Source organism: Dreissena polymorpha, chromosome 6 (genome assembly GCF_020536995.1).
Source record: "Dreissena polymorpha isolate Duluth1 chromosome 6, UMN_Dpol_1.0, whole genome shotgun sequence".
NCBI classification, from domain to species: domain Eukaryota; kingdom Metazoa; phylum Mollusca; class Bivalvia; order Myida; family Dreissenidae; genus Dreissena; species Dreissena polymorpha.
Genome location: NC_068360.1, coordinates 11,400,514 through 11,420,479, shown reverse-complemented (window position 1 = coordinate 11,420,479; position 19,966 = coordinate 11,400,514). Strand labels below are relative to the sequence as shown.

The 19,966-nt window shown below is 36.3% G+C and overlaps 1 protein-coding gene across 5 annotated transcripts in view; it reads left to right on the top strand.

Moving 5' to 3' along the window:
- LOC127836301 (phosphatidylinositol 3,4,5-trisphosphate 5-phosphatase 2A-like) overlaps positions 1–19,966 on the top strand; it is a 120,530-nt gene that overhangs the window by 82,444 nt on the left and 18,120 nt on the right. For all 5 annotated transcript variants that reach the window (XM_052362815.1, XM_052362814.1, XM_052362817.1 and 2 more), the window contains 9 exons: positions 1,142–1,241; positions 2,374–2,465; positions 4,234–4,315; positions 4,834–4,979; positions 6,172–6,229; positions 6,900–6,991; positions 16,000–16,187; positions 17,507–17,571; positions 18,383–18,594. In XM_052362815.1, the coding sequence (XP_052218775.1) occupies positions 1,142–1,241; positions 2,374–2,465; positions 4,234–4,315; positions 4,834–4,979; positions 6,172–6,229; positions 6,900–6,991; positions 16,000–16,187; positions 17,507–17,571; positions 18,383–18,594 (1,035 nt within the window). The remainder of the gene's footprint in view (positions 1–1,141; positions 1,242–2,373; positions 2,466–4,233; positions 4,316–4,833; positions 4,980–6,171; positions 6,230–6,899; positions 6,992–15,999; positions 16,188–17,506; positions 17,572–18,382; positions 18,595–19,966) is intronic.

The following is a 19,966-nucleotide window of genomic DNA, read 5'->3' as shown; positions in this document are numbered from 1 at the left end:
ATACCTATTGGTATCAAAGTGTGAGCTTTGAATTGTTAAGCCTTGCAATTGGGAAAAATGAATTATAATGTTGTTCAATTTGTATCAAACGCATTTGCATTTGTTATAAAGCATTTACACTCTCCAGGGGCGTAGCTGCTATTAGGCACAGCACACAACTTCTTTTTAAACATGAACAAAATAAAAATGAATCAACTTCGAAAAGGTGTTAAAATGTTGACCCTGAGGAGAGTGAGGTGTTAGAAATCTGCATTTCATATTGACATAATCTTCAAACAATGGATTGTGGTCGTGTTCAAAGGACATATCTTCCGATTATCAACTCTACTTCTTTCTATGTGTATAGATTCTAACTCGCTTTCAAAAAACAGTAAATTATCAAAGAAAAACAGGCCAAAGTCTTGAATTTTTATATCTTATTATTTTTCTAGATATGCTTGAAAGCCCACCACAGGCGTTATAGGATTTAAAAAATTTCAGGGGGAGGACCCCCGGACCCTCCGTTTTTATGTATCATATCCGGGCCTACAGCTCCAAAATTGCTAGCTACGCCCCTGCCCTCTGATTGTGGAATGTTTCTCATTCTGACAATATTTTGGGTTGCGGTATTTGTCCGTCAAAATTAGGACCCTCTTAAACATGTGTAAGGAAAACACTCCCTCTCTGACTTCTGCAACATAGACAACATGATATTATCATTCATTGTCGTCCCTCCTCCCTCCGTTCCATCCTTCCATGTATCTATTGGTATAAACTTGGCTTATTTCAGTATGCAGGGCTATAGCTGTCATGACATATATAATGAACTCTTTATCTTCAAGAAGTTTCATGATTTTTTTCGTGTGTTTTTTTTCTGCAAGCTGTTATGTGTGTTTTTTATATCAAAGATGCAAATAAAAGGAAAATAAATTGAAAAATACAATGCTAGATAAGGGTTTTAGTGATACGTGTTTTAGCGATAATTGTTTTAGTGATACATGTATGTGTTTTTATGATAAGTGTTTAAGTGATAAGTGTCTTAGCATGTTAAAGTAGGTGGCATGGAAGTGTGAAACACTTGCCTAGGCTTGTTGGTCAGGTTTTCTATATATACTGTGTTTTACACAAAGCTAGTATTCTCCATGTATGTTTGTGTGTGCAGATGATCCTGCGCAAGGTCCATGAGAAGGACATAGGGTTCCTTATGGAGAGAGACCAGCTGAGAAAACAGCAGAAACATAAGACCGCTTTCAGCGGCTTCCGTAAGCACATACAGTACACTGTTTAACCTTTATGATAAATTTCCAGCACAGGGATGGTTGATTTTGTATGGATTTGCCAGTAAAAGTGGAGAATCCAATGATTTCCAAATACAATAACGAATCCTTTTCTCAATGTGTTAAGGAAAATCCGAGCTTGGGTGAAGGAAGTTCAGGTGTTGGGGTGTGGGTGTGGGCAGGTTTTCAGAAAAAAAGTGATGATAGCTAGGCCTGTGTTCATGTCCTAATATCATGTTTTATTATATACCTGTTTAATGCTTTTAACAAAATACATGTTTTATCAATTGTTGAAATAAATCCCGTATTATGCTACTCGCTGTTTTCCGATTCCGTATTACCATACTAGCCGGACTACTTTCTTCAACCCATTTAATGACGTCACATATAACGCGCACCAAAAGTAGGAAAACCCATATTTTATATTACGAAATATATTACGTAGAACATCGTGTGACGTCATTTCTGTGATGAAACACAATAGTTTTATTTAAACTCTCTGGAATTTAAGGACATGTCAGAAGTGGTGTTTTTTAACAGCAAACTATTTGTTTAAAACATCGCACGAATGCAAAACGTATTTCTGAGTGTGTGTTCATATGCATAAATGTAAAATAAAATAGTGTGCTTTAAACTAAGTTTTGATAAAGACATGGACGAATAGAAGTTGAAGTGCATATCATTTCAACGTTTTTGTTATAAACATTGGATTAAAGTTGTCAACTTAATTGTTATAAACATTTAATTAACGATGTCATTACGGTTAGCGTGTCAGAAACCTGTGTTCAAATGTTTGCATGTTAATTTACATAAACTGTATTTATATGCGTCTTAAATTAACTACGGCATATAGTTCTAGTAATTGTTTTTTCAGTTTTGTTTAAGCAAAAAAAACCAATTGTTCACTGTTTTCGTTAGTTGTTGTATATAAAGAAAGGAAAATTACTCTAATCAATTGTTCCAAGAGTTTGTATCAGTCTTGTGGCTTGTGCTATTTCGCATGACACTCGAGGCTCCGCCTCTCCTGTGATACATCATCACACAAGCCACTCGACTGATACAAACTCTTGGAACAATTGACTAGTGTAATATTCTGTATGTATTATTTCATTTGCAGAGGAAGCAGAAGTTACATTTTTGCCAACATATCGACTGGAAAGAAATGTTCCTGGTAACAAATATGCCTGGAAAAAAGTCAAGACCACAGGGGTTAGTCTGTTGTACTTGACATACATTGGGATCAATGAATGACCATTTTATCAGATTTTTATTCGCCCGTTTTTTCTAAACGGGATGTATTATAGTTTCACCCTTGGCGGGCGGGCGGGGGGCGTCCACAGCAGTGTCCGCTCTCTAATTATCCCCCGCCATAGGCGGAGGGATATTGTTTTTGCGTTGTCTGTCCGTCTTTCTGTCTGTCTGTCTGTCCGTCCGTAGCCATATCTTGGAAGTGCTTTGGCGGATTTCATTGAAACTTTGTTATCCCCTGCAATAGGATATCGTTTTTGCGTTGTCCGTTTCCGTCCGTCCGTCTGGAGCCATATCTTGGAAGTGATTTAGCGGATTTTATTGAAACTTGGTATGAGTATGTATATGGATAAGAGGATGATTCACGCCAAATAGCATTGTTCACCATCAGTTAATAACAGAGTTATGGTCCTTTGTATCTTGAAAAAATGCTTTTTTTGTGTTTCCGGAGTCATATCTTGAAAGTGCTTTGGCGGATTTCATTGAAACTTGGTATTAGTATATATATGGATAAGAGGATGATGCACGCAAAATGGCTTTGTACATCATCTGTTAATATCTTGAAAAAATGCTTTTTTGAGTGTCAAATATAATACTTTTGTGTCCAGAAGCATATAATTTGCGGGGGATATCAATTCAACGAATTTGCTTGTTCAAATAGTTTTCATCAGATCTTCACCAAACTTGGTCAGAAGTTGTATCTAGACAATATCTAGGTCAAGTTTGAATATGGGTCATGCCAGGTCAAAAACTAGGTCATGGGGTCACTTAGTGCATTTCAAGGATTTAGCATGGTGTCCGCTTTCTAATTGAAGTAGTTTTCAACCGATCTTCACAAACTTTGGTCAGAAATTGTGCCTAAATGATATCTAGGTCAAGTTCAAAATATGGGTCATGCCGGGTCAAAAACTAGATCATGAGGTCACTTAGTGCATTTCAAGCATTTAGCATGGTGTCCCCTCTCTAATTGAAGTAGTTTTCATCCGATCGTCACCAAATTTGGTTAGAAGTTGTGTCTAGATGATATGTAGGTCAAGTTTAAATATGGGTCATGGTAAAGTTATCAAGTTTTCCAAAACCTTGTGACAGTTTGGCACTCTTGTTCAAACTTGTATCATACCAGAAGGAGGACGGTATATTGGAGTCACCTTGTCCATAAGATGGTTGTTTAAACTTGTATCATAACCAGAAGGAGGAGGGTATATTGGAGTCACCTTGTCCATAAGATGGTTGTTCAAACTTGTATCATACCAGAAGGAGGAGGGTATATTGGAGTCACCTTGTCCATAAGATGGTTGTTCAAACTTGTATCATACCAGAAGGAGGAGGGTATATTGGAGTAACCTTGTCCATAAGATGGTTGTTCGGACTTTCCACAAAAAATTATTTTGAGCAAACTTCTAAATTTTGCAAGCAATTTATTTGAAATTAAAATGTGTCATCACCATGAGTGTAGATGTGCAAGACACAGTTTTCAAATGCAGTAATCCAAGTATTCCCCAGTTATTGGCCTAGTATATGGTACGCCTTTGACAAAGAAGTGCCAGGGTTTTAGTGAGTTATATATGTTTAAGTCACATCTCAGAATTCAACAATCACATATGATTTGGTTTTGTGCTGATAACACTATTTTTTACAAAGCATATATGTCTCCTTGTGTTTAGTTTCTTTGTGTTGATAAGTTATATATTTGTTGACAGGTGTTGATAAGTAATACATTTGTATACAGGTTCGAATCAATGCTCCATCTTACTGTGACCGTGTGCTGTGGAAATCATATCCTGGAACCTTTGTGGAAAACGTAGCATATGGTATGCACCTATTTTGCATAATCTAGTGAAAAAGGTATATAAGCATAATTACTGACAAAATTGTAATGAGTGCATTGGGTGTGTTATTATTGTTCTAAATGATTATCATATAGTTAGTGCCTTAACTGTGCTTTTTATGTGACTGATAATCATGTACATAATACCATAGGTGTGAGGTGTGTTATTACTTTGATTACTGATAATTGTGTAATCAATGCATTAGGTGTGAGGTTTGTTATTATTGTTATTACTGATAATCATGTAACCACGTAGCAAGTTCCTCAGGTGTGATGTTATTCCTATTATTATTAGTGATGGTGTAGCTTGGCTGCTAGTTCAGTTGGACAAACAGAGGACTGGCATCAAAGATTCATGAGTTTCTAAGTTACTAAGGGCTCAAACAGGTCACACTATTTCTTTGGATTGGGTCACAAGTTTTTAGTGGTAACTTACCGCCATTATATAACTAGTATACACATCTAAACAAACAAAATTGAATTTGTATTGAAATTCTGCAGGCTGTTCTGATGCCATACTCAGCAGCGACCACAGGCCCGTGTTTTCCTCGTTCAATGTTGGGATATCCTCTGAGTTCATCCAGACACGACAGTCCCTCTCAGAAATGGCTCCCGTCACCATTGTGTTCAACACAGTGGAAGCACAGGTACTAGTGAATTGTAATACGTGTAACATCATTTTGAATGTCTATGCTATGTAAAGGCATAAAACATATTATGATACTTAACTAATTATCCCCCGTCATAGGTGGAGGGTATTTTGTTTTGGCGTTGTCTGTCCTTCCGTCTTTCCGTCCGTCCGGAGCCATATCTTGGGAGTGCTTTGGCGGATTTCATTGAAACTTGGTATGCGTATATATGGATAAGAGGATGATGCACGCCAAATGGCATTGTACACCATCTGTTCATAACGGAGTAATGGCCCTTTGTATCTTGAAAAAATGCTTTTTTTGTGTGTCCGGAGTCACATCTTGTAAGTGCTTTGGCGGATTTCATTGAAACTTGGTATCTTTATATATATAGATAAGAGGATAATGCAAGCAAAATGGCATTGTACACCATCTGTTGATAACGGAGTAATGGCCCTTTGTATCTTGAAAATATAACACTTTTTTGCCCAGAAGCATATTTGCGGGGATATCAATTCAACGAATTTGCTTGTTAATTATGAATTGAAGAGTTTGAAACTTTGAGTTTCTGATAGATAGCAATTGACCAATATGCTATTAATTTAAGCAACACACAATAACTGCCCCAAAGTCAAAAACGGAAAGCAATAAACATGAAATCCTATTTATTCTTAAATTTTCACACGTATTCCGTGTTCCAATATGAAGGAAATTGTAATAAGGGTATGTTTGTATGTCAAAATATCATCTGTTTGAATATCCTTGCTATCTTAACAAATATCTTAATTTTAAATTTATAATTTTTCATGCAGAAAAAGGACTGTTTATCATTTGAAGATTACCAAAGTTAACAAACTACTGAAGCTGTTGCAAGTTGAAAAGATCAGTTCTCTTAAAAGAGTTTATCATAAAATTATTTATTGTTTAAAATACACACGATTAACCTATACCACCGTCTTGTAACTATGAAATGGAAATAAATTTAAGGACAACAGGACAACAACAACAACCTTACTTTCTTTCTCACAAACCAACAGTTAAGTGTTGGTTACACCAATGACACTCATTATTTGTTTAGGCTTTAATAAGTATTACTTGCTCCTTAGTCAAGAGTTTAGCGTGAAACTGTTATATCTGCTTCATATTTCTATGTTAGATATGCTAGTTTTGTGCTCAACCCTGCAGGTTGTGAAGTTGTTACTTTTTGCAGGTGAAGACATGTTGCAAGCAATACTTCCAGCTGACTTTCCATTCCTCCTGCTTGCCAGGTAAATGTTTCTCCAAAAACAGCTAAAAAGTATTTGAAAATATTGAGCTCAACTTCTCATGGAGTCTTAATTTACAAGTCAAATGTCAAACAACATTTAGATTCCCACAAAAAAGCATAGTTGTAGCAAATATTTAATACTTCTTTAAACAATTGGTAACTGCCCTTTCTTGTTGAAATATATCAGACTGTAAACAAATATTATATATTTTATTACCTGAATACCTCATATTAGCCTGTTTGTGTATGTTTGTCATAAATATTCAGATTCATATGTTTCACTTTCAAAAGGCATTATGCTTGAAGAGCATTTGTTAAATTCTTTGATCAGATTTGTTTCTTTGGTCCTTTGTTTCTCTGTTCAGGAGAACTCATTTGTGTTGCGTTCTGAGAAAACGGGGCTTAATGTATGTGCGTAAAGTGTCATCCCAGATTAGCCTGTGCAGTCTGCACAGGCTAATCAGGGACAACACTTACCGCTTTTATGGTATTGTTAGTTTCAAGGAAGTCCCTCCTTACCGAAAATCAAGTTTAGGCGGAGAGTTTTGTCCCTGATTAGCCTGTGCGGACTGCACAGGCTAATCTGGGATGACACTTTACGCATATGCATTAAGCCCAGTTTTCACAGAACAAGGCTCATTTTATTATCATTCATGCCCACACTGTTTCAGACATGTTTCGAAGCCAGTCCAACACTTCGTTTAAGGAGAACAAGATTGGTTTCTTCACAGTTCCAGTCTGGCTCAAGAACAATCTGCCTGAGGTGAGTAACATAAGTTATAGCCATCTTGCTTGTCTTGGTCAGTATATATGTATTTGGAGCTTCAGTGACCCGGAGTGTAGCTACCCTACACAAAATTGCAATTATGCTTTTAAATTGTGAATATGGTACTTAAACCTCTTGGAAAATTAAAATGTGGCTACCGACCTGCTTTGGACATTGAAAACAAAAATCATTCCTGTTTCTTAAAAACCCGGAAATACTCAGAACAAACAAAAATTGCTCACAATATTTCAGAAATAAAGTTAACACATACAAAATCAATGCTCCTTATAGCAATAGCAAAAATTTCAATGCTAGATGTGGTCTGGTTACATAGATTTAACAAGGTACAAAATGCTTTTTTGTTTTTTGCAGGTCAATATATTACACACATGTTCATGTGAGGCACAATATATTCCAAATTAAAATTTCCTGTTACAATATCTATTTAAATGAACACTAACTTGGTGCGTGAACATGTGTTTAATATATTGTTCCGAAAAAAACAACAAAAATGAGCATCAGGTTTCTCTTTAAATCTATGTTACGGTACCAAATCTAACTTTGAAATTTTTGCTATATTATAAGGAGTACTGATTTTTGTTCTGGTTGAACTTTATTTTATTAGCAAAATATTTGTTGATTTTGAGTATTATTGTTACTTTAATTAATTTAAATTATCTGTGTTATTCCTCTTTAATACTCGCATAAAATTAAACATTAATATTTTTAACATTGAACATTATAGGATTATTTCTCCGATGTCTAGAAAAATTTGAGGTCTTTCTATGAAGTACACTTCTACATTTTACAGGTGGAAGTTTATCTTTTTCTGATGCAATCCTGCAGTGTTTGTTGGCAATTTTCTTTTCTTTCATCTTATGACAGATTTAATACCCTCTGTAATACAAACTTGAAATAGTTTTTATGCCCCTGAAGGAGGGCATATAGTTTCTGTCTGTCACACTTCGCGTTTAGGTTTCGAAAAATGCTCATAACTTCTATGTTGCTTCAAATATAACATTTATATTTGGTGTGCATGTGTATATGGACACTGCCTGTCCATACACTCGTGATTTTTTTTGCTTTTTTTTGTTACAGCCTGTGCCATTTGGATTGCTAAAATTAACGCAATCAACCATGAAATTGGGGGAAAAAGCATGATAGACCATGAAATTGGGAAACATTGAGCATTATAAATATGATTATAAGAACAGAATTTAAATTGAGAAGTGTATGTTTGACAGCATTTATATTAGCTCACCTGATTGCTCAGGTGAGCTTTTCTGACCGGTCTTTGTCCGTCGTTTGTCCGTTAACATTTGCTCGTTAACTCTATAGAGGCCACATTTCTTGTCTCATCTTCATGAAACTTGGTCAGAAGCTTTGTCCCAATGAAATCTCGGCCGAGTTCGAAACTGGGTTGTGCTGGGTCAAAAACGAGGTCACTAGATCAAAAAAAAGAAAATCCTTGTAAACACTGTAGAAGTCACATTTTATGCCCAAACTTCATGTAACTTTGTCAAAATGTTTGTCTTAATGATATCTTGGTTGAGTTCAAAAGTGGTTCCGATCCGTTAAAAAACATGGCCGCCAGTGGGCGGGGCAGTTTTCTTTATTTGGCTATAGAGAAACACTCGAGAAGTCACAATTTTTGCCCAATCATCATGAAAGTTGGTCAAAACATTGATTCAATTGATGTCTCAGACGAGTTCGAAAATGGTCGAGATCGGTGAAAAAACATGGCCGCCAGTGGGCGGGGCATTTATCTCTATATGTATATAGTGGAAGTTTTCCCTATTTGGCTATAGAGAAACCTTGCAAACACTCTAGAAGGCACAATTTTTGCCCAATCATCATGAAAGTTGGTCAAAACATTGGTTTTATTGATTTCTCGGAGGAGTTTGAAAATGGTTGGGATCGGTGAAAAAGCATGGCCGCCAGTGGGCGGGGCATTTTTCTCTATATGTATATAGTGAAAACATGCGAACACAGTAGAAGTCACATTTTTGGCCCAATTTTCATGAAACTTGCTCAGATCATTTGTTTCCTTGATACGAGAGTTGAGTTCAAAAATGGTTCCGGTCAGTTGAATAACATGGCTTCTGGGAGGGGGGCAGTTTTCTCATTGTGCCCCCCCCCCCCCCCCCCCCCCCCCCCCTTTTGAAGAAGAGGGGGTATGTTGTTTTGCTCATGTCGGTCCGTCCACCAGATGGTTTCCGATTGATAACTCAAAAGCGCTTATGCCAAGGATCATGAAACTTCATAGGTACATTGATCATGACTCGCAGATGACCCCTATTGATTTTCAGGTCACTAGGTCAAAGGTCAATGTCACGATGACCCAAAATAGTAAAATGGATTCCGGATGATAACTCAAGAACACTTATGGCTAGGATCATGAAACTTCATAGATACATTGATCATGACTTGCAGATGACCCCTATTGATTTTCAGGTCACTAGGTCAAAGGTCAAGGTCACAGTGACCCAAAGCAGTAAAATGGTTCCGGATGATTACTTAAGAACGCTTATGCCTAGGATCATGAAACTTCATAAATACATTGATCATGACTGGCAGATAACCCCTTTTGGTTTTTAGGTCACTAGGTCAAAGGTCAAGGTCACGATGACCCGAAATAGTAAAATGGTTTCCGGATGATAACTCAAGAACGCTTAGGCCTAGGACCATGAAACTTCTTAGGTACATTGATCATGACTCGTAGATGGCCCCTATTGATTTTCAGGTCACTAGGTCAAAGGTCAAGGTCACAGTGACCCAAAATAGTAAAATGGTTTCCAGATGATAACTCAAGAACGCTTATGCCTAGGATCATGAAACTTCATAGGTACATTGATCATGACTTGAAGATGACCCCTATTGATTTTCAGGTCACTAGATCAAAGGTCAAGGTCACAGTGACCTGAAATAGTAAAATGGTTTCTGGATAATAACTCAAGAACGCTTATGCCTAGGACCATGAAACTTCATAGGTACAATGATCATGACTCGCAGATGACCCCTATTGATTTTCAGGTCACTAGGTCAAAGGTCAGGGTCATGGTGACCTGAAATAGTAAAATGGTTTCTGGATGATAACTCAAGAACGCTTATGCCTAGGTTCATGAAACTTCATAGGTATATTGATCATGACTCGCTGATGACCCCTATTGATTATCAGGTCACTAGGTCAAAGGTCAATGTCACAGTGCCAAAAAACGCATTCACACTATGGCTGTCAAGGTCACGGTGACTCAACTTAGAAAAATGGTTTCTGGATGATAACTCAAGAATGCTTACGCCTAGGATCATGAAACTTCATAGGTACATTGATCATGACTGGCAGATGAAGTAATGATGAAACTTGACCAGGATGTTTGTCTGGACAATATCTAGGTCAAGTTTGACATTTGGTAAAGATTGAATGAACTGACTCCTCTAAGGTGAGCGAACAAGGGCCATCTTGGCCCTCTTGTTTAAATATGCTGATGATGTTCTACATTGTCTGGGGTAAAAGAAAATGTTTATTCCCAAGAAAAATTTCATGCCCAAGGGGTCTAAATCCAAGATGGCCGCCAAGATGGCCGACCTAAAACATAGGAAATGCCGTTTTTTCGCAAATTACACAAACAACATAAATTTTCCATGATTTTGGTAAGCTTTTTAATTTAAGCCACTGAAAACATATTATTCTTATTAAACAAATAATTTGTTTGGTGAAAAATTAAACATTATATGATAAAATGACTAAATCAATGAAATAAAGGTAAAAAAACATGTGTTTGTCCTTATAACATGTTTCAATTTGTACCTGAAAAACAGTGTAAATACAATTATTATCCTTACTACATTTATACACACCTATGGGACTAAGGAATATAAATATATAATATTTCATTTGAATTTTATGATATTAATGTGATTTGTAAGACAAGAAAAGTGGGTGGGGTAAATGACAAATATAAAAAAAAATGTCTAATGTGCATATTGATATATTTTGAGATATACAAGGCTTGTTAACTTGTTATGTTTATGTATTTTGATCGTTTTGATAATTTTTAGTGTATGCACATTGTAATGCCCCCAGTAGGGTGTAGGGTGGCATATAGCAGTTGAACTGTCCGTCAGTCTGTCAGTCCGTCCCTTCGTCTGTCTGTCCGTCCGAAAACTTAAACATTGGCCATAACTTTTGCAATATTGAAGATAGCAACTTGATATTTGGAATGCATGTGTATCTCATGGAGCTGAAAATTTTGAGTGGTGAAATGTGAAGGTGAAGGTCATACTTCAAGGTCAAATGTCAAATATATGGCGTCTGTCCGTCCGAAAACTTTAACATTTGCCATAACTTTTTTAATATTGAATATTTGGCATGCATGTGTATCTCATGAAGCTGCACATTTTGAGTGGTGGAAGTTCAAGGTCAAGGTCATCCTTCAAGGTCAAAAAAATTAAAAATTCAAAGCGTTGTTCTCATGAAGCTGCACATTTTGAGTGGTGGAAGTTCAAGGTCATCCTTCATGGTCAAGGTCATCCTTCAAGGTCAAAGGTCAAAAAACAAATAAAAAATTTCAATGCAGCATTATCATGAAGCTGCACATTTTGAGTGGTGGAAGTTCAAGGTCAAGTTCATTATTCAAGGTCAAGATCATCCTTCAAGGTCAAAGGTAAAAAAAAAAATCAAAGCGGCGTTATCATGAAGCTTGTTCGTCATTAAAAGATACAGTGTTAACCGCTTGCTGAACATTATTATAATGCTCATTCGGATTTGAATGTAAAACTTGTGTTTCTTCTAAATCAGAGATACACAATAACTTCACATACAAATCTAGCTCTTGATGGCTGTTTACAATTTATTATTAGTTTCCTATTTGATTTTTAAAGAACAGTCTAGTGAGTTCATATAGTAGAAGTTATGGAACCAACTCTGGGTCCACACATTATTCAGCCTCAGGCGTGGAAGAACTTCATAAACTTCAAAAAACACACAGGCACAACTGGATTGGTTGCTCAACTTAATTAGATTTAATCTACTTACTTGATTGAATGCAATATGTTTCCTATAATCACATAGAAAGGAAAGTATACGTTACAATAACAATATACAAAATTCATAATTAAGTAAAGACTAAGAGTTTGTCTCGTCATTGTGTATTATGCAGTGTTTCACTTTTAGTAAACAGCATTGACACTTTACCCTCATCCCCTCCCAAAAAATACAAAAAAATACACATCTTAAGCAGATTTTGTGTGTGTAAAAATAACAATCTTTGTTTCGTAACAATGTGTTTTATTGGATAATTTAAATGACATCTTACAACAGCGTCTTTCATTTGAGGGATTTTAATGCGTAAGCTATGTGCATACAATTATATGATCTTGTTTTCATATTTTTATTAACAATACTGGTGTGAGTTAGTGGAATTAGCTTCTTATTACATGCAATGTACATGCACTAATCAGCACGAAAATAAACCCATATATCTGTGAACATAACAAGATTAAAAATGATCTGTTGTCTTATCTACATGCACTAGGCATTGTTTCTTCAGATTGTCACTTGCCTCATCCATGTTTATGTTCTTGTATATAATAATCATGGATTATATTCACATAAAATAATATATCATTTTATTCTCTTTATGGTTTATATATGCAGTTGACATGTTAATTTCATCCAAAAAGCTGTTCAGGTAATACTTGAAAATGTCCTACGCAAAAACAACCATTTTGTGTACCAATTTAACGTGTATTTAATCATGTTTTCATATAAAATATTTACGTAATAAATTTCATCAAAAACAATAAATTGTTGTAGTTTTTTTAATAATATGTTGTACGTTCCTTAAATTAAAAAGCTAACCAAAACGGTCGAAATTAGATGTTGTTTGCGTATTTCCTGCAAACACAGTATTTTATAGGTTTATGGGCAGCCATGGATGTTGGAAGCCATCTTGGCTTTAGAAACCATGTGATCAATAAGTTTCGTGGGTACAAAAATAATGTTTTACCTTCAAAAATATAGATTATCATCAAAATGTTCCAATAAAATCTTAGAATCATGCAGCGTGAGCCCGTGATACTACTAGACCTCATTGTGAGAGATTTTAATTATACCCATTGTTGATAAATGATTTTTATCTTTAGTTTTACAATTATAATAAAGAGAACACGAAATTTATGTTTACAAACAAGAAATGTGTTTGTCAGAAATACAATGCCCTCCTACTATGCGGCTTTTGTTTAATTATTATTCTATCCCTTTAAATTTGATTACTTCCCTTGTGAAAATGATCTGTACCTGCCAAATGATAAATAGAAATTATCTCCCTTTAAAGCTTGTTACTTTCCTTGGTGTTTTTTTACCTTTAACCTTGAAGGATGACCTTAACATTTCACCACACAAAATGTGTAGCTCCATGAGCTAAACATGCATTCCAAATATCAAGTTGCTATCTTCAATATTGCAAAAGTTATGGCCAATGTTAAAGTTTTCGGACGAACAGACAGACAGACGGACGGACGGACTGACAGACTGACGGACAGTTCAACTGCTTTATGCCACCCTACCGGGAGTATAACAATGTGCATACACTAAAAAGTATCAAAATGATCAAAATACATAAACATAACAAGATAACAAGCCTTTAATATCTCAAAATATATCAATATGCACATTGGGCACATTTTTTCCTTATATTTTTCATTTACCCCACCCACTTTTCTTGTCTTACAAATCACATTAATATCATAAAATTCACATGAAATATTATATATTTATATTCCTTAGTCCCATAGGTGTGTATAAATGTAGTTAGGATAATTATTGTATCTAAACTGTTTATCAGATACAAATTGAAACATGTTATAACAGCAAAAACACATGTTTTTTATGCTCCCCGAAAATTTTCGGGGAGCATATAATTGCCAATTTGAAGTTCCTTCCTTACTTCTTTACTTCCTTGCTTCCGTCACACTTTTGATACCGTTTCTCATTGCACCTTCAAAACTTAACCGATCTCTTTCATATTTGGCATGTAGGTACCTTGCATTGACCTCTACCTTTTGATGAGGTTTGATATCACTGGGTCAAGGTCATGGTCACCGAGGCTAATAATAATATACATTTTCAATCACACTTTTGTTACCGTTTCTCATAGCACCTTCAATACTTTACTGATCTCTTTCATATTTGGCATGTAGGTACCTTGCATGGACCTCTAGCTTTTGATGAGGTTTGAGGTCACTGGGGTCAAGGTCACAGAGGCTAATATTATACTTTTTCCATCACGCTTTGTTTACAGATTTTCATAGCACCTTTTATCGATATATTTCATATTTGACATGTAGGTACCTTGCATGGAACTCTAACTTCTGATGAGGTTTGAAGTCACTGGGTCAAGGTCAAGGTCACTGAGGCTAATAATAATATACTTTTTCCGTCACACATTTGTTACATTATTTCCTGTCACCTTCAATACTTTACCGATCTCTTTCATATTTGGCATGTAGGTACCTTGCATGGACCTCTACATTTTGATGAGGTTTGAGGTCACTGGGGTCGAGGTCATGGAGGCTAATTATATACTTTTTCCGTCACACTTTCTTTTACAGTTTCTCATAGCACCTTCAATACTTTACCGATCTCTATCATATTTGGCATGTTGGTACCTTGCATGGACCTCTACCTTTTGATGAGTTTTGAGGTCACTGGGGTCAAGGTCACCGAGGCATATAATATAATTTTCCGTAACACTTTTTTATACAGTTTTTCATAGTACACGTACTTTCAATACTTTACCGATCTCTTTCATATTTGGCATGTATGTACCTTGCATGGACCTCTACCTTTTGATGAGGTTTGAGGTCACTGGGGTCAAGGTCAAAGAGGCTAATAATAGATTTTTCCGTCACACTTTTGTTACAGTTTCATGTAGCATCTTCAATACTTATTTGATCTCTTTCATATTTTGCATTAGGTGCCTTGCATGGACCTCTACCTTGTGATGAGTTTTGAGGTCATCGGGGTCAAGGTCACAGAGGCTAATAATAAATTTTCCGGTCACACTTTTGTTACAGTTTCTCAGAGCACCTTCAATACTTTACCAATCTCTTTCATATTTGGCATGTAGGTACCTTGCATGGACCTCTACCTTTTGATGAGGTTTGAGGTCACTGGGGTCAAGGTCAAGGTCACAGAGGCTAATAGTAGATTTTTTTATGTGGTTATTAACACATTTATTGACAAAGCGCATTACGGGGAGCATCCATCAGTTTTACTGTTATTCTTGTTTTACTTTTTTTCATTGATTTAGTCATTTTTTTCATACAATGTTTAATTTTTCACCAAAAAACTTATTTGTTTAATAAGAATAATATGTTCTTAATGGCTTAAATTAAAAAGCTTACCAAAATATCATGGAAAATATATGTTGTGTGTGTCGATTTGCGAAAAAACGGCATTTCCTATGTTCCTGGTCGGCCATCTTGGATTAAGACCTTGTGGGCATGAAAATTTTCTATTACCCAAGACAATGTAGAACATAATCAGCATATATAAAAAAAAGGTTCCAATCATGCACCGTGGACCTCCGTTCCTACTAGACTTATCATTTTAAACCCTTAGATGCTGATGAGCAGCAAACAACATCAAACCTGAACATACTGTGAGTTCAGGTTTTATGCTGTATGCACATAGCCATTTTTACTTTGCTTCTGAGTGGGAAAGGGTTCAAGTAGGGCAGTTGTCCGTTGCTAGCATAATAATGTGCTGTAAGTACTGGTTAACCAAATTACCCAGGAAGAAAGTGAGTAGATTAACAAACAGTCATGAAACAACCAAAAAACTTGTAAAACCTGAAGAAATATGTAAACAAAAGAGGTTGACGTCATTTTCAGATGCGACTTCTTTTTTCGTATCAAATTGATAAACAGATTCACATGATATGATTGGAATATTTTTCAAAATGGCAAAAATTAAAAATAGAAAACATTTTCATCATTCTCAGATGCGGCCTATATTTGCGGACCAAAGCTACTTGGAGGACCAGCACATATTGATAGCTGTGATAGCCAAGGATGCGGACAATGAATCCTACGGGGAATGTGTGGTCAGCCTGCGCGGCATGTTCTCCGAGGAGCCCAAGGACTTTGAGTGCCTTCTGCACCACCAGGGGGAGGAGGTGGGCAAAATCAGGTCAGAAACTCGACATGTGATTTATTTAATTGAGTCTCATTGTGGAGAACTGGACATGATGGTTTCTTCAATATATACATAGAGAATATTATGTGAGTTTTGGATAAAGATCAAGTTTATCATGCGAGGCTTAGAACCGATGTAAGCCTCGTGGTAACATGGTTCGTGCCGAGCATGATAAACTTGATCTTTATCCAAAACTCACATAATATTCTATTTATCCTATTATTTCCTCACAATTTTCCATTAATAACTGTCAAATATGGCATTTTTTGACGATTTAGTTTTTCCGTAGTTGACAAAAACAGATTCTCAAATTTTTGGAAAAACCCAAATCTGATCTAAAAATAGCGATAGTATAAAGCTCATGTTTATACGATCGTTGTTATACTATCGATTTTCATCTGGTAATAGGATAAAATAGACATACAGTCCATGAGTATACATGATCAAAACAAAGTAGCATATGTCAAGGCTTGACACGTGATAGTATTGAATTTCATAAAATTTAAATATAGCATCAATACATTTTTTGCTGACAACATTTTGAATCTATTTAACTTTTTTGTGATGGTTTATAATGCTTTTGTGAAAATTATTGTCCAAGAATAACTTGTGCAGTTTGTGTACTGATGTATGCCTTGTGCACATCATCTCAAGGACCTAAACATTTTAGTCAAGTTTCATGAAAATCCATTAAAGGGTATAGAAGATATACAGGAGACAAATGAAATGGAGGCAAAAACATTTGACCTTGAAGTATGATTTTGACCTGGAGCAGACATGTTGACTTGCGCCCTCTGTACTTGATCTATCACAATATCCCTCAGATAGTTAAATTTTATGAAAGACTTTTCTTACTAATTTAACTTTAAAGGCTCCATTTTTAACCCTTAGATACTGATGAGCAGCAAACAGCATTAAACCTGAACAGACCAGAGTTGCTTGTAGGCTGTTCTGGTTTTATGCTGTTTGCACAAGCCATTTTCACTTTGCTTTTGACTGGGAGAGGGTTAAATCATCCATGCAGCATATTCAATCAGTTAGGCACGTTATGCAGTTTTTTACTCTATTAAATCATCATTAACCTCAAAATAGATGCAGTTGGAAGTCATATTTTTTGAATGAATGGAGTCTACAGTTGGAATAGGGGCCTCCCCTGCCATTATGATATTGCTAGATCCTGAAAAGTGTATAAATGATGTGCATTAGATTATGCGGGGCATTGAATTGATTCATCTATCATAAATGACATAAAAGCTATCCAATTGTGGTATAACTTATTCACTACCTTACATTGCTTTCACCTTAAATTTCAGCGGCAAATTCCATGTTCGTTCAGTAGGAAAGCAAACCAACACCAGAACCATGCATAGGAATTACAGTAAGTATTGAAGCAAAATGAATTACATGAACACTATTAGAAAATAATGATGCTCAGTGATCAAAATTTATTGTTAACAAAACACTATTGTTAATATATATGAGCCGTGCTCTGTGTTAACCCTTTGCATGCTGGGAAATTTGTCAGGTTTACAATACTGTTAGGCACTGACAGAAAATTTACCTTTATGTGCACTCAACAGCTCTTATAAAATGACCTTGCTTCCACATACAACCTTGAAACTTCATTATGTAGATTCACCTTGATGAGTTCTACATGCAATACCCATTTTTGGGTCACTAGGTCAAAGGTCAAGGTCACTGTGACGTAAACAAAATCTTCGGACAAGCTTTCATTTATTACGGCACTTGCAGCCGAGCATTGGTACCTGTTATGCGGTGCTCTTGTCTCACTTCCTTAGAATCATTGCTTTTGTTTATTGTCCCCTACCGATGAAACCAGAGGGGACTTTTTGCTCCGTCTTTCAGTCTGTCACACTTTTCTGGATCCTGTGATATCTTTAAAAGTTCGTCATATTTGCTCATGAAACTTGAAACATGGATAGATGGCAATATAGAGATTATGCACGTAATTTCATTTTGTTCTTACGTCAAGGATTCTGGTTGCCATGGCAACAAGTAGACTAGAAATATTGCTGAAAATGGGGGAATTTCACCAGTAGGGGACTTATATTGCTTGGCAATAGTCTTGTGTGATTTAATTTGCTTTAAAATGATTACTTGTAGTTACAATTGAATGGTCAGTAAAATTGTAAATGTTCAGTAAATAGTTATATTGTTTTTGCTTTAAGGTTTGATTGCCTTCGACACTGAATACCAGTACCAGGACCCTGAAATGTTCGTGTCCGACCATCCCATGCATCGCTCCAGTGCTCCGCCACAGACACAGAAGAAGCCCGGTCCCTCTTCAGTGCAGCCTGCGCATGGTTTCAAGTCAAGGGCAGCACTCCGTCAGACTGTCAGCGACACCATGGATAGTCGCTCTACTGACCCGCATAGAGATGTAAGGAGCATCATAATGCAGTGAATTATTTAACCCTTTGCATGCTGGGAAAGTTGTCGTCTGCTAAAATGTTGTCTGCTGAATTTCTAAAATTAGCAATTTCTTCATTTTTTTTCATCACAGAATACTATCAGAATAGCAAACAGTTTGGATCCTGATGAGATGCCACGTTCTGTGGCATCTCATCTGGATCCAAACTGTTTGCAATGGCCTTCAAAATTCGATTCCAGCACTGAAAGAGTTAACCCTTTCCCACTCAGACCCAAAGTAAAAATGGCTATGTGCAAACAGCATAAAACCAGAACAGCATGCGAGTAACTTGCAGGCTGTTCAGGTTTCATGCTGTTTGCTGCTCATTAATATGTAAGGTTTGGTAATGAAGCCTTTAGAACTTGATTCTAGTAAAGAGGATTTTAAATTTAATCAGAATTTCAAAGAGACTACCAGCGCATCAAAGTGCGTCTTTAAAGGGGTAAAGGGTTACGTTAAAGCTCAGTCCTCAACTGTATATAACATTAAGCAGACTGGTAGCTTCATAGGTATAGTGATGGCCTATAGGTTAAATTCCAAGCCCATCCATATAATTTTTAGCTCACCTGATTGCTCAGGTGAGCTTTTCTGACCGGTCTTTGTCCGCCGTCCGTCTGTCCATCCACATTTGTTTGTAAACACTCTAGAAGCCACATTTATTGTTCGATCTTCATGAAACTTGTTCAGAAACTTCGTCCCAATGAAATCTCGGTGGAGTTCGAAACTGGGTCGTGCCGGGTCAAAAACTAGGTCATTAGGTCAAAAAAGGAAAAAACTTGTAACCACTGTAGAAGTCACAATTCATTCCCAATCTTCATGTAACTTTGTCAAAATGTTTGTCTTAATGATATGTTGGTTGAGTTCAAAAGTGGTTCTGGTCCGTTGAAAAACATGGCCGCCAGTGGGCGGAGCAGTTTTCCTTATTTGGCAATAGAGAAACCTTGTAAACACACTAGAAGTCAAAATTTTTGCCCAATCATCATGAAAGTTGGACAAAACATTGGTTTTATTGATATCTCTGACGAGTTCGAAAATGGTCCATATCGGTGAAAAACATGGCCGCCAGTGGGCGGGGCAATTTTCTCTATATGTATATAATATTGATTTCTCGGACAATTTGGAAAATGGCTCAGATCGGTGAAACACACTTTTTTAGAATTGGTCTTTGTCCGCCGTCCGTTCGTCCACATTTGGTTTGTAAACGCTCTAGCATTCACACTTCTCAAGCATTCTTTATGAAAATTGCTGAAAGATCTCAGTCAAGTGAGCAAAATCACATAATTAATGCCATAATTATTGCCCTTTGATTGTCCAAAGTTTCATTATATTATACAAAATCCTT